The sequence below is a fragment of the Mustela lutreola genome, chromosome 5 (assembly GCF_030435805.1).
Source record: "Mustela lutreola isolate mMusLut2 chromosome 5, mMusLut2.pri, whole genome shotgun sequence".
In the NCBI taxonomy this organism is placed as follows: domain Eukaryota; kingdom Metazoa; phylum Chordata; class Mammalia; order Carnivora; family Mustelidae; genus Mustela; species Mustela lutreola.
The window spans coordinates 135759130-135777193 of NC_081294.1; the positions used below are offsets into that span (position 1 = coordinate 135759130).

General features: G+C 48.4%; 1 protein-coding gene across 3 annotated transcripts in view; it reads right to left on the bottom strand.

Moving 5' to 3' along the window:
- Window positions 1-2959: 2959 nt before the first annotated feature.
- MCC (MCC regulator of WNT signaling pathway) overlaps window positions 2960-18064 on the bottom strand; it is a 436865-nt gene continuing 421760 nt past the window's right edge. For all 3 annotated transcript variants that reach the window (XM_059175672.1, XM_059175673.1, XM_059175674.1), the window contains 2 exons: window positions 7293-7415; window positions 2960-5551 (listed from right to left, as the gene is read on the bottom strand). In XM_059175672.1, coding sequence (XP_059031655.1) covers window positions 5371-5551; window positions 7293-7415 — 304 coding nt within the window. In that variant the 3' untranslated portion in view covers window positions 2960-5370. The remainder of the gene's footprint in view (window positions 5552-7292; window positions 7416-18064) is intronic.

The window sequence follows — 18064 nt, forward strand, 5'->3', positions numbered from 1 at the left end:
TTATATTGTTTCCCTCATTTTTAAAAATGAAAAAAATTTTTCAATGGATAACTTCCCATTCGTACCACCTTTTAAAAGGCAGCCAAATAGAAATTGGTGATGAATGAAGGTTCTTTGGCTGTTTGGAACTAATGTAGTGTCTTCTGGTCCCCAGCTTTGACTAGGGCTTTCAGTTTAATGTGAAGCAGCATGGGTTTGACATTTACACGTATTGCAGGAGGACAGTCTTACCCTTTAATGAACACAGTTAAAGTACATCATGGAATTAGAAATATTTATTCAGAATATAAGAATGTTTGTAAAATATTATAAATGTCTCTGTATAAATAAATGGAGTTTTTTTAAACAATTCTATATCAAATAACACAAAGTAGCTATTTTACAGCAGCTAAAACTAAAGGCATCTGGAAACATGTAAAGCATACAAGTGAAGAATCTAAAAAATTACAAGGTATATAGTACAGTGTTAAGGGGCAACTTTAAAATGAGACTTTCAGTACAAACAGTAGGACAATACTGACAAATGCAAACTTAGTCACATGTGCTTTAATAACTGACAGTACATTCAAGCAGGTTCTTCTAATTCAAGTGGTTTAAAAGGAGCACATTTTCAAATAATAGGAAACTTAAATCTCATGCAAAGTAAGTTCTTGATAATATATCTAGAAACTGATTACAAATAGAAAAGTGAACATGTGTCATTATCTTTGCATTAGGGTCAAACAAAAGCAGATTCTTAGGGGCTCATTCACTTGGCAGTCATGACACTAGCACTCTTCAGTGAACTGAGTTCTACAAACAGAACATTTTCCACATGGATTTGATTTGCAGAAAGTGCAAAAGTGAAATGTACGGTAAGAACTAACTAAAAGCAGGTCATCAGTGTGAATGTGGGGGGGGGTTTGTATATAGCTCGCTTCTTCATTCTGCTGAGCTGGTATTTCAGATGATCAGTAGATGCGTGATTTGTAGCAACAGAAAAATTATGACTACGGAAAAATCCAGCACTGTCTGTCATTCAAGGATCTAGTTACTCAATAGTGGTTGCTGTTATGGGCAGAATGAGTTCTTGTCTGGGTCACATGCAAGAGCTCTCTCAGGTGCAGTGTGATGGAGAATGTATCCAATACAACTCTTAATAAAAAATGCCACCATTGCATGTGAAACGTTTTATCTTTATGCAGGGTCAGCTGCTTTTCAGCTTGTACCCTTTCCCACTGGTTTCTATTTGACAGCTATCGAATGCTCAGTGATGAACTGGTGGCAGCAGCCAGCAATATGTTGGTAGCTCTGGGTCCAGTTCTAAAAAGACAATGCTTGGTAGCCCAAGACCTGTGTCTGTTAGTGAATCACATGTGATTAGTTAGAAAGTCATTTTAGGTGCGTGAAATGGGGAACTTTGGAAGGCCACAGATTCGTAGCCAACTTCAGCCTGGCCTACGTAAACACAAGGTTTCAATGAGCAAGAATAGGATTTGGATAAACTTCATGAGAAATAGGTGTGTAGCAAGTAGAGTTTGTATCATTTCTTGTCAAATAGGCCATTCCACAAAGATAAAATAGAAAAATATTTGCTATGTGATTTTTTTTTTTTTTAATACTCTTGTTCTACAAAGCCATCACTTAATGCAGAAAAAAAATCTCAAAAACGTTACTTATCTTCCCTTCCCTCCCAGAAAACCTTGGCAACCCTGTGGCTGCACCCTAACTCAATTCAATGCAGAAATTTCACTCATCAGAAAATTCTCTGCCTTTCGGCCTCCAAAAATGTTCTCTCTCTTGGCTGCATCTAGAAATACAGATACAGCTGTAACCTTTACATGATCTTTTCGCTTTACATAGTTTCATGGACGACACATAACTTCCAGTTAGGCGTTTGCAAATGACTTAAAAGTTTTAGGGATCCTTTGGGTGTCTGTAGTCTGAATGTCTTTCTCACTAAAAATATGAGCATGACACCCCAAACTCTTGAGAGCTTTAAGACCATTGATGGAGCTTAAAAATAATTGCAGGATAATGTTAGCAGGCTGTAGGAACACCTTTGGAAGGTAATAGGCAGGTATAGAGGTTCCTAACTCATGCCAGTGGCATATTCCAGTCCAGATGAGGTAAAACTAGGGGGGTGTGTTTTTTCTTCTAAAAAAATGTAATTGGTATGCAGGTAGAAACTAGGAGATTTTCATACAGCTTTAAGTTTTTCTTAGGATGAGGCTAGTAAGGATTTTACTACTTTAACAGTTTTTAAGAAGAAATCATAGTGGCTCTAATTTGGAGTTCTCTGAGATCCCTGTGAAAGTATTGCTCAGAGGAAGACAGGAACAAATGCAAGCATCTTGAAGGAGATATTAAGCCATTCTCTTTAACTGGCACTTAAGTTTTTATTAACCTAACATTCCAGCTTCAGGCAGCTTGGATAGTAACTTCAGAAAGCTGACCTGCTCATAGATGAGCATGAATCTGAAACAGTAACCTGCATTGGCAATGATGAAACGTCTAGGATACCTCTGGGGCTGGAGCAGGAGAGGAAAGAAGGGCATGATAAATCTCAGCTGTCTGATCACTTAAGATACTTAATCATCAATAACTTGGGCTTAGTCTCCAAGAGGAGTCTTAACCACGTGCGAATCCACAGCAGCTTTGGCAGCTGGTGCAGATAGGCTTTGGCAGAACATCACATCTGTGGCAGGTCCACACGTAGATGCCACTCCAGTGGGACGGAAGTCTGTTTTGCCTGTGGTTTTTACCTTAATTCAGCAGTGGGAAATACACTCCAGGGGAACTGTGAAAGGGATCCTTTCTTCCCATGCCTTTTTGGCTAAGAACCAAAGATGGGACAGAGAAGGTGACTGCCTGAAAGGGGTAACCATTGAGGGAAGTGGAAAACAAAAACCTGGAAGTCTTGAAGACTTTTCACCTCATACAAGTTAAATCTGTATCATTGTTTACCTTTGATGGAGAGATTAATATAAACCAGCTACTGTTTAGAAAGAGAAACTCAAGTTATTAAAAAACAAAAATTCAGGTACCTGCAATTATTTAATCAATGTGGTTTTACGTTTAGCATAAATGAATGCCTCTTGGTTCACCTTCAGCAAGGATCTTCTCTTAGGGAGCATTTGAAAAATACAAGGAAAGGAAATCAACTATTTAATTGCCTTTTTTAAAAAAATTCCACACATTTATAAAAAGTAACAGTTTTTCTGGGGGAAAGAGTTTTCACCCAATTACCACATATTTAAAAGTATTATGTTGAAGTATAAATTCAAAAGGAGGCCAGTTAGGGTCAGTAAGGTCAGTAATACTTGGGCTTATAATGGAGGAGAGGAGACCTCTTGGGTCTGGAAGAGTTACATGACCCTAAAAAGGGTGAGTTTTCTTTGAACTTGGACCAAGAATGGTAGACCGAAGTCAGCAGACAGGATTATATTCCTGTGTCAGCTATACTTTTCAGGGTTGGTGAAGATGAAAGCTGTCTGTTTTAAATGTTCAGTCTCAAATATTTCCCCTTGGCAAAATGGAAAAATGGGGAAAACCAGTATTTTGTCTTTTACCCTCCCCCACCCCACCCCCCATGTAACTTGAGACATTTTCCTTAGGACAAAATGAAACTTTATCCAAAGAGTAAAAATCGATTAAAAAAAAAAATCACAAGAACCAACCTTGACTAAATGGTAGATTCATAACAGAATCAGGAGCCAGTGGGCACTTTCACAGTGATCAAAGCAGCCAAAAGCTGGTCCTTCAAGACTGGTAACAGTTTTTTTTGGTTTTTGGTGGTGGTTTTGGGAAAGCCTTACTGTGGGCCTAAGAAAGAAGGGTAGTTGCTTTTGGGCTGGAATTCTCTGCCCTCCAAGGTGGTGGCTGGAGTGGCTTCTCCATTGCAAAGAAGGCTGAGGAACTTATATCAGATTGTCTGAAAACAGATCTTCAGCTCATGGACGTTGGGACTCTGATGGGGTGACCTGTTCATAAACAAGACTTTGTGAACTCTGGCATTGGGATAGATAGAATTCTTGGGGGGCTTCGGGTGGATCTTCCAGTACTACAGAGTGAAATGCAAGTGGTCCTTCAGAATATATCCGTGTGGGGTAACTAAGAAGACTTGAAAGATAGGAGATGGAATATTGAGTATAAGATGGAGGCTTTCCTGAAAGAATTCAGGCACTTTGGTCCTGGCCCAGCCTTGTCAGCATTTTACTTAAAATTTAACCTGTTTAAGTACCGTATACTAACCACCACTTTGGGGGGGGGGGTGCAGGCAAAAGGAGGCCTTGATGACCATTCCTTCACCCCCTGCCCTTCGTAACAGCAGGAGCGAAGTCTTGAACTGGTGGTTCAGTAGCCGCCTCTTAAATAGGTGGGGTGGGATCGACCGCCAAACATTCTGCTCGGTGTCCTGCCTCTTGCCCTTGGAGAAGAACAGAGGCAGGTTCATCAGGTGGATGAATTTTGATGGACGTGGAATAGCAGTTATGTGGTGCCCTCGAGGGGTGGGGAGCAGAAGTACTAACAGTGCTCCTCTGCTCCTGAAGCAGCTCCTGATAAAAGTTTAGTTCCACTCTGTCTCAACAGGACCGTCTCAGCTCGAAGTCTTGGCTTTAATAAGACTCCACTGGGAGGGAAAATCCCACATTCAGAAGGAAGTGCCCTTCCCAGCCCTACCTCCACAATGAGAGGTAAAAGAAGTGCTCATTCTCCCAAACAAAATTGTTCAGGTAGAAGCCCTGGGCTTGCTCTACCTATAACTTCAGATGTACCTGGGACCCTAAGCCCTGTAATCTACCTCTTCGAGCACCTCTGAGTGACAGCCTGTGTCTCAGAGCTGGTACGTGGGTCTCGAAAACCAAAGCCTGGTGCAGTAAGCAAATCAGCAGTTCGAGAGGCTGAAGATATCCCCTCCGCACTCCCACATGTGTCAGTGTTTATCCCTGAAGTAGAAAGGAGAAACTGGGGATGACAGAGGGCCGGTCACTACCAAAAAGAGAAGAAAAGAATGGACGATCCAAAACAAATGAATGCCCAGGGTACCACCGGGGCACAACCTCCAGAAAGCGAACAGGTGGGAGGGAGAGTGCCCGCGCTAGAAGCAGAAGCAAGGCCTACTGCGCATGGCGCACAGCAGCTATATACACGCTGTCCCTGGGCCGCGAAAGGGAGGAGCGGGATCCTCCGGCTAGAGTCTGCACGGTGTCACCAGGCCATTCGTCCCCGGAGCAGAGTCCATGGTACTCCATTGTGCAGGTGCTCACCCACCTGCCAGCCTTCCCTTCCGTCCCTCTCCCACCAGGTGCTCTTGTCTCCCAGGGCCCTTCTCTCCCCGGCGACCTGCTCCAGTTGAGCTTCCACAGAGCTTTGGAGCCCAAGTGCCGATTAAAGCGAAGTCTCGTTGGTGTGTGGCCTTGAGTTCTCCTCCTCCAGCAGAGCTATTCTTTGCTTGAGCATCCTCACTTGGGTCTCATGTCTCTCCACCATGGCCATCATCTGAGACTCCAACTTCTTCAGTTTGTTCTGATGCTTCTTCTTGGCTTTTTCATAGGCAGCCACCAGGTTGCTGTGCGGGGAGCAGGGAAGGAGAGGAAACAAGACAGTCATTGGATTAGTGTGGAGACACCCTGTCCTGTCCACTGGGTGACTGGGTCCGGAGAGGTCCTTCAGCCTCTATAAAGGAGTGGGAAATCAACTGTTCAACACTCCCGGCCATTCACCTGTTACTGGCTTAACTACAGTTCTTTCCCTGCTAGAGGCTTGTCCCTCATCTTTAGGAAGGGTGTAAACCAACAACCCAGACTAGTTGTGACTAAACTAAACTTCCCAAAATAGGTAAGATAGAAAAGGCACCTAACTTCCAGAAATTTGTCATTTAAATACAAGTGATGAGGGCCACCTGGGGGATGGGAGGGGTGGCTCAATTTAAGCATCTGCCTTCGGCTCAGGTCATGATCCTGGGGAGCCTGCTTCTCTCTCCTTCTGCCTTTCCCTGCTTGTTCTCTGACCAAAAAAAAAAAAAAAAAAAAAAAAAAAAATCTTTTAAAAATAAATAAGTACTAGTAATGAGTCTGTCATTCCGGGGCTCCCTGCAACAGATGGTCCAGTGTTAAGTTACCAGGAGTGTTCTTCAAGTCCTGTAGTCTAAGTGACCCCACCTAGGAGGAGAGAGAGAGGCCCTGATGATTTCACACTTCAGGCAGGTGGGATTCGGGACACAAGGCCACCAACTGGTGCTGCCAGCCAGAGTATGAGCCTCTCTGAGCCATCTCCCTGAGAGCCTGGTGGGGAGAGAGCAGTGGGTAAAGCCCAGGACAGGGGAAGTCCTCATACCTGCTCTGGTCCAAAATAGCCCAGTCCCCTCCATGTACAGAGTTAGGTCCTCCTAGTGTCCTCCTGAGACCAACTCCATGGGATTCCCAAAACTCTCTCAGGAGAGCGGCCTTGGATACCCTGTACCTCAGGTCCGCATGCAGCTTGGTGTTCTGATTTATTTCACAGTATACATGCCTATGGAAGGGGAGGTGCGACACCAGCTGCCTTCTAACCCAGACATGAAAGAGGTTTGCAGATTGTAAAAATTGCTACTTTTCTGTCTTTTTGGAATACGTTTTTTAAATAAATGCCAATGGTATTGCATATGACCGATTTATTATTTATTTGGAAAAAAAGAGAAAAATTCGTCTCAGTTTTAGTTTCTAAACTGAGATTTATCAATAGATAATTTATGAGAACAAAGTTCTTTGGGTTCCTCGGTTTTTTATGAACATAAAGGGGTCCTGAGCCCAAAAAGCTTCAGATGCTGTTACAATAGTGCCCCACAAAGTGTTCACCAGATACTTCATGTTCTTCACATAGGGGCACCTGGCTGGCTCAGTTGATAGAGTAACTCTTGATCTTGGGGGGTCATGAGTTAGAGCCTCACATTGGGGGCCAGAGTTTACTTAATAAATAAAAACTGTTGTTCATATAAAAGTTCTAGAGCCAATTTTGTTGGGAAAATGTTGGCTTAAACACCATCTTTTTTTTCCCCCCTTACTGTATGACTTCTCAGAACCTTTACTGTAGGAATTAAGGGGACCATAGTATGCATGTCCCAAACATACCTGGTCCAAGGACAAGCCTTTACTGAGCATTTCTTAGTTTCCTGTGGAACACTGGGAACCAATGCCTGAGGGTAGACCAGTCTTGGGAGTGGCAGGGAGGGCAGGCTGGTGAGGACTTGCCATTGCCTCCCTGGAGCTGGCTCCCAGCAATTTCGGAAATGCCCTCCTGGTGTAGGAGGAACCCAAGAATGGAGATTGTACCTGTTGGCCCGCTTCAGGTCATTCACGAACTCTGCTGATTGCTGGTGTCGGATTTCACTGCTCTTGGTGAGTCTTTCCAAGGCGCTCACCAACTCTTGAACTCTGGCCTTTAACTTCTTTTCTCTGTGCGGAGGAGAGACAAAGCATACCTGGAGTAACCCGACAAGATCCGGCTGTTACCCCAAGGGTGGTGGCAGAGGAGGAAGGCTGAGCTTGCCAAATCAAAAGGCAAGTATGAAAAGGAAGATACTGGAGGTACCTGGAGGTCCCCTCTGGTCCAGAACATCTCACCACTGCCTTGCTGAACACTGGTGAGGACCTTTGAAAGCTCAGAGTACAGTACAAGCCACAAAGGAACAAGACATGGGGTTGTAGCCACCCAGATGTAGCACAAATGCAGCTTGGCCACAAAACCTCATCTGGGTTCCACACCCCTCTTTTCCAGGTGCGCTAGTAAGTATCTCTTAAATCACTGATTTGAGAACAGAAACCTGTAATCTTGGTGCCCTATCTTGGACAAGTCCCCACTCAGTGAAATCAACATGATCCTACTTCACACACACACAAAAAGGAAAATTCGTCTCAGTTTTAGTTTATAAACTGAGATTTATCAGTAATTTTTTTACTTCGCAAAAAAAAACAGTAGTGACGGAATAGAAATTGATACTCTCGTTTTAAAGTTCCTTGGTTCCCCTTTAAAGTACTTAGATTTGCACTTTGACAACCTCCCTTCCCCAAGGCTTCAAGTTCCATGGGCTCTTTACTGCTGGGGTAAGCCAAAGTCACTGACTTCTGTTCAGGAGATTTCTAGTGCCCAGTGCGCTTCCTGCCATCCTCTGATGCCCTTGAGCGTAAGACCTGGGCAGGGAAACTCTCCACAAGCGCCCTCCCTACAGTGGTTCCACCGCCGCCCCTATACACAGGCACAGTGTCACTGCATCGTCACAGGGCCCTGTACAGCACAATCTGCTCCTTTTTCCCCTAAAGATTTGTCAGAGGGCGCACGCATGCAGGGGTAGCGGTGGGCAGAATGAAAAGCAGGCTCCCCAGAGCAGGGAGCCCGATGTGGGACTCCATCTCAGGACCGTGGGATGGAGCCCCCTAGGCACCGCCCCATCCATCTTTCACCTCAGCAGGCTCCCCCATGGGCACGTAGGCTCTCAGGTGGCAAAGGCTTTACCCAAAGTTACCCCCAGCCAGGTGACCGCTTCTCAGTGACAACAGTTGTTTTAAAGCAGCTTCCAAACAATTCCCCGAAGGCATCTGATTCTTTGGAGATTCATGAGAAACCAGATTTGTGGAAGAAATTCCTCTAAAACTGATTCATGCGTGTATGAGGAATGTACGTGAGCACAGCTGTTTTGGAAGGCAATCTGGGAAGATCTAGCAAAATAGAAAGTAACCCTATCTCTCGACAAGGCAACCTGATTTCTAGGAATTTTTCTTACAGTGTGCGTAGGTGTAGAGAGACACATGAGATGACAGCTGGGTTCACTTCAGTATTGGTTCCAACAGCTAAGAATGCAGATCAACCGGGGGCTGGTTAATTCCACAAGGTATGATGGCTCTATAGAAATACTCTGCGGTTATTTAAAAAAAGGAAAAGCTCAGATCAACATGCAGTGGCATGGGAAGGTGTCTGATATATTGTCACGTGAAAAGGGTGACTTCTCCGGGATGCCAGTTTTACAAAAACAGCTACAAATCTGAGTGTCAAATCCCTGAGCTCCTCTAACAACAGAACAGACAGCTGCCCACCGCTCGATAAGGGGGGCCTCCCGGAGGGGGGTGACTGAAAGCTTTCGTTTTCTACTTTACTCACTTCTGCATTGCTTGAAGTTCTTACAATTTTGTATGCTTTTTGTGGAGTATGTGAAAGCCAGCTTCAATGGCACCGCTTCCTGTAGGGGGGCTAAGGGGGGCTGGCCCCCCATGTGCAGGGCTCTTAGATGTTCAGGTGGTTGGGCCTTTCCTGGCTTTTCAGATACCTTTTACATTTGTGCCTGCAGCTACTGGGAGCACAGTCAAGCTTTTCAAGATTATTGAAAGAACTGCCGCACAAAAATCTAGTCCTGCTTTTGTGAGTGAGGATGGAAGGGGTAAGATTTTTTTAAATGAAACCTGACAACCTAAATCCCGAGGGTTTCCGATTCCTCAGCGAATCCTCCTGCCCATCCTAGAGAAGCCAGAGCCACTGCAGAGGAATTCCTCAGGAATGGGGGTCTCTCCTGGGCCCCGGCAGCACCAGGAAGTCTCAGATCTGGTTGCATTTCCTACTGACATGCAGAGAGGAACCATTTCCCAGAGAAGTGTCTGGGGAGGGGGACGCATACAGGCAGCCCTCTGTCTCCGAGGGAAGGCTAGGGAAACAGGAAATGGTCACCCCCCTCCCCGCTATTAAGAATGGGGAAGGGGTTCTTTGACATTTTGTTACTGTTTCAATTCTTTTCTTTCTCATTCTAAAGCTAATAGTGTAAATGGAGAAAAAGAAAGAAAACTGTGAAGAGAATTTAAAATGTCATCATGAGCACAGTAAATTCACAAAAACTGCCCAAACCAAAACCCCTTCCAACCCCCTATTACATCTACACCACTGCCCCAGCAGCCGAGAGTACAGAAATCCCAGCCTCACCACAAAACAAAGGGTTCCTTTGCCCAGTATTCTGGGGGACTGGAGGGAACTTTCCGGACCTGGCAGGCTCCAATGGGGGACAGAACCCAGGAAGACAGGAGAGGCCCTTAAAGACTCTGCCTAACCCCTGGTGGGTGGGGGAGTTGAGAATTGCCCCCAAGAGCTCCCTGGGCCTCTGGAAGGACACTGAAGTGCACTTGTTGTACAGTGTCCAGGACAGAACCAGGATGCTAATTTATTCAACAATACTAAGATGAAGCCAAACCTAAACCTAAAATGTGGGTTATTTTACCTGTTTGTATCTGCTATAAACAATGAAAGGGGACTTCACCTCCATTTGGACCTTGGTCTGTACTTTTTAATTTTTTCCACCTTTCCCCAAATATGAGTGTCGATCTGTGTTCGGCACTTTGGGAGGCAGCTGTTGTCTTCCTGGTCTTGGCCTCAGTGAAATAAATCCGTTTCACCACCCCTTGTCTCTCTGCCTTCCCATCTCATGAGGGGCCAGTGGTAGAGCCCGGTCTGTTTGGGGCCCCTGGAATCAGGTGCTCTCACGCCCCTGCGACCCCAGCAGGGCAGCACAAGCGGCGGTGGGCACCTGAACACCGGCCCCGGTGCTGATCAGGGCTCGAGGATGTGAGGGAAGTAGAAACACACGCGAATTTGGAGACTTCATATGAAAAAAGAAAACAGTGATTACATGTTGAAATGATATTTAGATATACTGGGCTAAACATGTCATTAATTTTTTTAAGTTTTAAACGTAGCTACTAGGAAATGTGCAGTCACCCGGTGGGCTTGCACCTGTGACCTGCGTTTGCTCCACCAGCAGTGGGTAGCACTGCTCTGGGGCCCCAGGCCTGGTCCTGTTTTCCGCCGCAGGCTTTGGGGTGAGGCCCCGAACCCGCAGCTTAAGAAGCACCCAGTCGACCCTAACTACCAAGCGCATTCAGGAAACTGGTAAGGCAGACTGTCCTTCACCCGGCACCGTGGATGAACTTCCTGTGTCTCAGAGAAGGCGCTGGATCTGAACGTGAAATTAGGCGCAGGGGCATGCTTTCCCAAAGTCTACCACTTTCCTCAGCTTCCAGAAATTGCACTGGGATAAGAATCCAAGTCACTTTGGAACCTCAACCATTCATGTCCTGTACCTTCTATGGAAGTTTCTAGCTCTAATTCTCCTGGCCTTCAGCTGAGAAGAATTTATAGTTTGTCTACATAAGATAAATAAAGCTAACACAAGTACTTTCAGGCTCCACACAGCCAAGAGAGTCAACATTAAATGCTACACATTCCGTTTGCCCCTCCAGTAGTGTTTTCTGGAATGCCCAGAAGGGCATAATCCCTTCCTTCTTCCCGTTCCCTGACTCTGGAACACCTGCCTCCAGCAGTAGGTGAAAAGTCACCGCGGGGTCCCACTGGCACAGCTGGCAGGGCCTCCCGCTCCACCAAAAATGGAGGTTCCTCCTGCTCCCCATGGGTCCTGTGAACCTCACTCTGACCACACAGTCAGGAGGGTGTCCTTCTTCAATGTCATCCCCATGAGCGGCAGGGCACATGCGCCTGTGTCCGAGGCAGCCTATGGGGGATAAGGGGGTAGTGCCTGGGTGGCGCCAGGCAGGGCTCCCTGGCTCCCTGGGAGGGGGCGGGTATGCTATTCCCAAAATCAAAGGCCGGGGCCAGACTGTCATCACAAACCCAAAGGCGCTTTGGGTGTGGCAGAGCAAAGGGTGAGGGGCTTTGTGGCCCCCAGGACACCTTCCGCATGGGTGTCACAGGGTCCACTGTCGCTCAGTCATTGTTTGAGAGACGCCATTAGTCATGGCCAGAATCGGCGCGTGTGGTTCCTTGCTCCCTCGCTGTCCACTGGTTAACCCCAGTGGGCTTGTCTCCCCTGCCACTGCTCGTGAGGTCGCCCCGGAATCATTGGGGACCTCCCTTCCCTGCCTGCACGCCTGCCGCTCCTGCTCTTTTCCTCCCACAGGCTTCACTCCTGAGTGTGCACGCAGCAGCCCGCACCGGCAGTCCCTCTGGCTTCTGCACCAATCCTCGCTCGCTGCTGCCTTGAAGTTCCCGAGTACGGAGGACATGGGCTTGGACCATATTGTGTGTCCTACCCTTTCCTTACTTGCCTCTCTCCATTCCCATTTATATTCCTAAAGACTACCTTCATGCTAGAAACTTCCAATTCTTTATCTCCAGGCCTTCCCTTGGATCTCTGGACCTATTTGACATCTCAACTTAACAGGTGTCTTCCACTTATGGAGCAGGACCTTCCAGACAATCCCTCCAAGCCAACCTTCCTCTCCTGTCAGCACACAGCAACACCCACTGCCAAACTCCTCCCTTTCCTGGTCCTCCACTTCCACTCCACAGCAGCCCCCAACCACCAAGTCTTGGGACAATTCTGCCCCACCACCCAGGTCCAAGCTGCCCTCGTTTCTTACCTGGGCAGCCCTGAGACCCCCTGAGTGGATTCTCTGCATCACCTCTGCACCCTCTAGACTGATTCTCACAGAACGGCCGCTCATTCTTTAATATGACAAACCACATCTTATCCTTGCCCTTTGGTACCTTCCACCGGCACTCGGCGCAAAGTCTGGGTCTTATCTGGACGTCTAAGTCTCCTGCTTGACCTGACCTCTGCCTGGCCAGTCTTGGGCATCACCCTCCCCCTTGCAGGCTGAAATCCTCTCAGACGCACCCATGCTCTTTCCCACTGCACGCCCTGGACTAGGTCCCCCCGCTTGGGAATGTGCTTCTTCCACAGGCTACCTTTCCTCCTTCTCATCCCAGCTTAAATGTCACCTCCTCCCGAAGCCCACCCTGAACACACCCAGGCCCATCTGAACACACGTCCCAGGGTTATGATGTCACAGCACCTTGTCACTTCCTCCGTATTCACTGCAATCTCTATTTAATCTAAAAAACATTTTTCTAGGGGCGCATGGGTGGCTGCTCAGTGGTTTCGGCTGCTGCCTTCGGCTCGGGTCATGATCTCAGGGTCCTGGGATCGAGCCCCGCATCGGGCTCTCTGCTCCGCAGGAAGCCTGCTTCCCTCTCTCTCTCTCTCTCTCTCTCTCTCTCTCTGCCTGCCTCTCTGCCTACTTGTGATCTCTGTCTGTCAAATAAATAAATAAAATCTTAAAAAAAACAAAACAAAACAAAAAAAACATTTTTCTAGAGGAGGAACTCGGGGGCCAGGCAAGAGACTTGCCAGTATATCCACAGAACTGGGCTCCCAGCCGTGGCTCATAGCAGGGGCGTGGAGCAGGCACTCAGACCTCTAGTGAAGAGTGCTCCTGTGGCCCCAATGAGGAGGCGTCCCCTGGTAGTGATGTTCCTCAGGTACTATGGGGGAGCATGGCTGTATTTGCCGGGAAGCAGCAGCAAGACGATTGTGACTGTCTTGCATTTTGGCCCAGACTTTCCTAAGACCATGGTTCTTGCCTGAGAAATGCAGCTGTGTGTTCACAGGTGTGCTGCAGCCTTTGCCTGCGGGGTGCTCTTCATCACCCTGCTTTTATGAGATCCCAGCTAAGGCCTTCTCTCTGAGCTTCTGGAACATGGAGGGGATAACGGAAATGCACAAGGATCTCCGTTACCCAAGCTATGTCCACCTCAACCCTAGGGGTGAGTCCTGGTTTTTACTGGTGCCCTTTGGGGCCCTGGCTCTAGACTTCAGCAAGTTATTTACATGATAATCAATTCCTTGGTGCACTCTGTCTCCTATTACCATCCTGTGGATCCCTGCACACTTAGAGAATTCTAAGCGCAATTTCAGTTATCTGATCGCCAGTATAAATCAGCCAAATATGAAGAATCGGCAAATGCAAGTCTAATAAAACAGCACCTTTTAAAATACTGGCCTTACTACCAAAACAGTGAAGACTCTGCTGCTCTTTTGCCCACTGGGGGCTCCTTTTCAAGGACCCCAACTAATTCCCTTTTCATTGCATTTCACTATTTGTATGGCTCGAAAACACTATGAATCCATAGCTGCTAATAAGAGGAGTCAACTGGTGCCATCTTCTGTCCTCCCATGGTCTCATGTTTCCTACAAGTCCGGGAGATTTCTAGAGCTGGGAAGGTATTTGTGGAACTTGGACATGGCTTTGAACCGAGGCGGCTTGTGGTCAGCACCCGTCGGGCCACAGGGAAGAGCAGGAAGGTACACAGTGGAGGCGACAGGAAAGCTTCCGGAAGGTGAGTCCTACTGGAGGGGAGGAGGGGAGGGGTCCGTGGCTTAAGAGAGTCAGGGGCATGAAGGGAAGAGATGCTCCTGGAAGTTAGTGTCCGGAAGAAGCTGGACTGTAGATTCCGTCCAGGAGAGACGTCTGAGAGGGCTAGGAAGTCCACACACAGGGGGACTGGTCTGGCATGCCAAACCACTGAAGATGCCTCTGCAGAGAGACCCGACCCGGGGTGTACTGAAAGGTGTATCTGGTGGCAGAACCCCCAAGTCTTGAAGAGTTGAGGGCTAACCTCAGGAGAAGATCATGCAAATGGCCATGAATGCCTGGGATTTTAAGGGGGAAAACCACGCCCCCCACTGCCATCAGGAGGTAGGAGACTGCGAAGTTGTAATCCTGGATCATTAACAAAGTATAATTTGTACTATAAGAATTCTGAAGAAGGGGCCAATTTTAAAGTGCAGGAGGAGACGGATTAGAATTTGTTTTCAATGTGCTGTGTTTTGGAGCTCTAGCACCATATTTGGAAAAGACGTCCAGTGGGCAGAGAGAAACTCTGAAATTCGCAGCTGAGTGAATTTAGGGGCCATTTAGAAGGAAAGAAGTCATCCACATGGAGGTCATATATCTGGGTGATGAGGTCGCGATCCCCACCCGAAAAGAACTCTCCTTTTGCAGGGGGTGGCAGGTGAACCGGGGAGGGGAGGCTGGAGCCCGGGACATGAGAAGCGGAGCAATGATGGGTTCGGTGATGGAAGGAAGTTCAGGGCACAGGAGCCAAAGAAACACCAAACCAACCCATGTTATTGATAGGGTAGAAGCACACTGGTGTGAGCGCTTAGAGCGTGAGGTTATGGTGTGAGGGCAGGAGCAGCAGCAGAGCAAAGTCCCCGAGGCACGAAAGAGGGCACATGGGCTGGTGTGGCTCAGGGTGGAAGGGACCGGGGATAGGAGGTGAGGGTGGAGAAGTGGGGTCCGGGGTCAGATCACACACTTGCTAAGGAGTTTGGACCCTGCTGTGAGTCACCAGAAGGTTTTAAGTAAAAAGATGAGCTGGGTGGGATTCTAAAATGGCCTCCAAGACTGCAGTGCCTTAGTACACACCCATCTTCTCCCAGTCAGTTCAGTCAAAAACCAATCTAGGGGCTGCTGGGAGAGAATTCTGCAGATGTAATTAAGGCCCCAAACAGCTGATCTGAAGATAAGATTATTCTGGGAAGACCTGACCTAATTAGATGAGCCCTTAAAAGGGACTGGGCTCCTCCTAAAAGAGATTTACGGGGGGCAAGGGATGTGACGAGTGGGAGGTTCTCCTCGCTGACTTTCAGGAGGGACCGGGCTGTGTAGAAGGCATGTCAGAGGCCTCCAGGAGCCCAGTTACCACAGGCCAACAGCCAGCAAGGAAATGGCATGTCAGCCCTACAACTGCAAGGAACTGATCTTCCAACATTCATTTATGGAATGATCTGGCACATGCGTGCCCAGGTGGCAGATCCTGGCTCCCTGAAGGGCTCAGCAGAGCCCCAGGTGGGCCTAGGACTAGACATCTCCAGCCTCATCCCCAGCAGGAGCAGGCTGGGTGGTCTCTGCAGGGGGCTGTGGGAGACCTAGGGCCAGGTCCTGCTGGCCCACCAAGCGGGATCCTGCCAGGTGCATGTGGAAACATCTGAGGTGGCCACTGTGTCACAACCCCCTCCCCACTCTCCCCTGCCCTCTAGTACTAAAGAGCACAGCAGCCCTACCTCTTCCCCAGTTGGGACAGGGCTGTGTGTGTTAGAGGAAGCGTGCCCCCTGACCCCTAGCACTTCATCTGCCCTCCGCATTCAGGAGACAGATGCACGTCATGTACCAGTGGTACGGACGTTCCCATTTGCCCAGACCATGCACACTGCGGTGGCAAGAGGCTCCAGAGGAGCCCACATGAGCAGACTTAGCTCACACCCATCTGGGAGCACCGCTGTCAGCACATGGGGCCCAGCAGAGGGGGTGAAGTCTCGCTATTTCCCCACTGCCTCACTGTTTGACCTTGGGGAAAGCCTCTGCCTTGCCATGCGGGTCCCCAGCCCACCCCCCGCCTGTGGAGAGCAACGCCTGCTCCTCGCTGCCTTGCAAGAACAGGGCGGAGATGCCACAGCCTCTCCTCTCGGGTGGGCTCGGGTCACGAAGGAGGGCTCCACTCAAACCCCAGACTCAGTCGCGTTTTTACAGTTCACTTCTCTGCTGGAAAAGCCGCTCACTGCGAGTTTACCAGGACCGAGAGCAAGAGAGGGATCGGAGATGAAGAAGGGATGCAGATGTGTTCTGCACACAGCTGGTGCAGAACTCAGCAGAATGAGATAGCCCAATGAGAAAACTCCTGTGCGGGACCGGAAACCCGGCCATCCCGACGGGCTTTGATGGTAACCCTGCAGCCACGAGCGTACTGCCAACGTTCATGCAAACGGAGGGGATGGAGTCAGACTGGATGGGAGGGACGCAGCCAGCGTGTGACTGTCTCGAGTCCTGGTTTGGATCCAGACATAAGGCTGGGAGAAGACACACAGAGGACGGTGCTCGGGACGGAAGCCCGGCAAGGGGAGACCTGCCTGGGCCGTGACCTAGAACCAGCAACCCGGATGTCACCAGGCACCTTCCTAAGGAGTTTCTCCTCCCGAAAAGACCACTGCTTCCCCTGGTTCCCCAGCCCCTCCCCACCCCTGCTCTTTGCAGCTTGGATGCCTGGCCCCACAACACTGGTGTTTGCACCCATCCTCTTTTAAGGGAGGACTGTTTCTGAAAATACAAGGTCGATTCCCTCAACCGACTATAACCACGAGTTTGGCAGTGATTTAAGACCTTCAAAGAAGATGGTAGTTTCTACTTGATTTTTAAAAATGAAAACAGCCCTAGACCCCAGCTCTCAGGTGTCCAAATCCTCTGCCCCCATGAAATGATTATTCCAGTTTCTAGGCTATATTTACAATACAATGATGTTATTTTCCTTCTTCCTGTAGCCCTGCGGGTTCTTTCTTGGCTCCATCTATCCGGGTCTTGATTAGAAATCCATGCTAACCAACTTTCGGCGGGTTACTGGAAGCCCGGCGTGACAGACAAAACAAACGAAGTCTCTCTCTGTTTAGTCAGCAGAACCCGCATTCTACTCGTGCCAGCGAAGGCCTTGGGGGTTTGGGGAATTTGAAAAATTGAGGGGCTTAGCTTACAGATGCAACATCCAAATGGCTCCCAGTTGAAAGCAGGGAGTGGGTCTGCTGCCCATGTTCCTGGCACAGTCACGTCATCGTTAGGATTTGTCGAGGGCATTTTCCCTGCGCTATTTTCCTCTTCCCACCTCAAGCAAAGCAACTACCATTTAACCTTGTGGCCAGAGGCGCTGGCAACGTGAAGCAGAGCTATTACGGCTTGGGAGCAAAGACACCAAAGGATAGTGGGTAGATCAGGAGGGCAGTGAAGTTCCCCACCAGGCAGCCTCCATCCACCCTCTGTTGGGAGGCCACGCCGGAAGAGAAGCAGCCCTGGCTGGGTCAGGACAGCAGACGGAGTGGCTCCTACCCCCTCCTACCCCCCCTCCTATCCCCAGAAATGATGGCAAAACCATTTTCAAAGGAATCCTCAAGCATGTCAAGAAAGCAAGGAGCACTCTTTGTATACCAGAAACCATGAGCAATCATAAAACACGAAAGGCAGACTTTTATTCTTCTTGAAAAGGGAAACCACAATTCAAAATGCACAGGGAAGAAAGCTGCGAGAGGAGAAAGGGGATTCAGAGGTGCCCAACCAGGGACACCAGCCATGCAGACAGGAGGGAACCCAATGCTGTGGCCCCATCTGCACAGAGAGGTTTCGTCAGCCAGGAGGACTGGAAGCCCAACAGTTGGCCTTGTGACCCAAAACCAAGAGTCACAAAACTCAACTCTAAAAAGAACTTACACAGGAGGAAACAGAGTTAC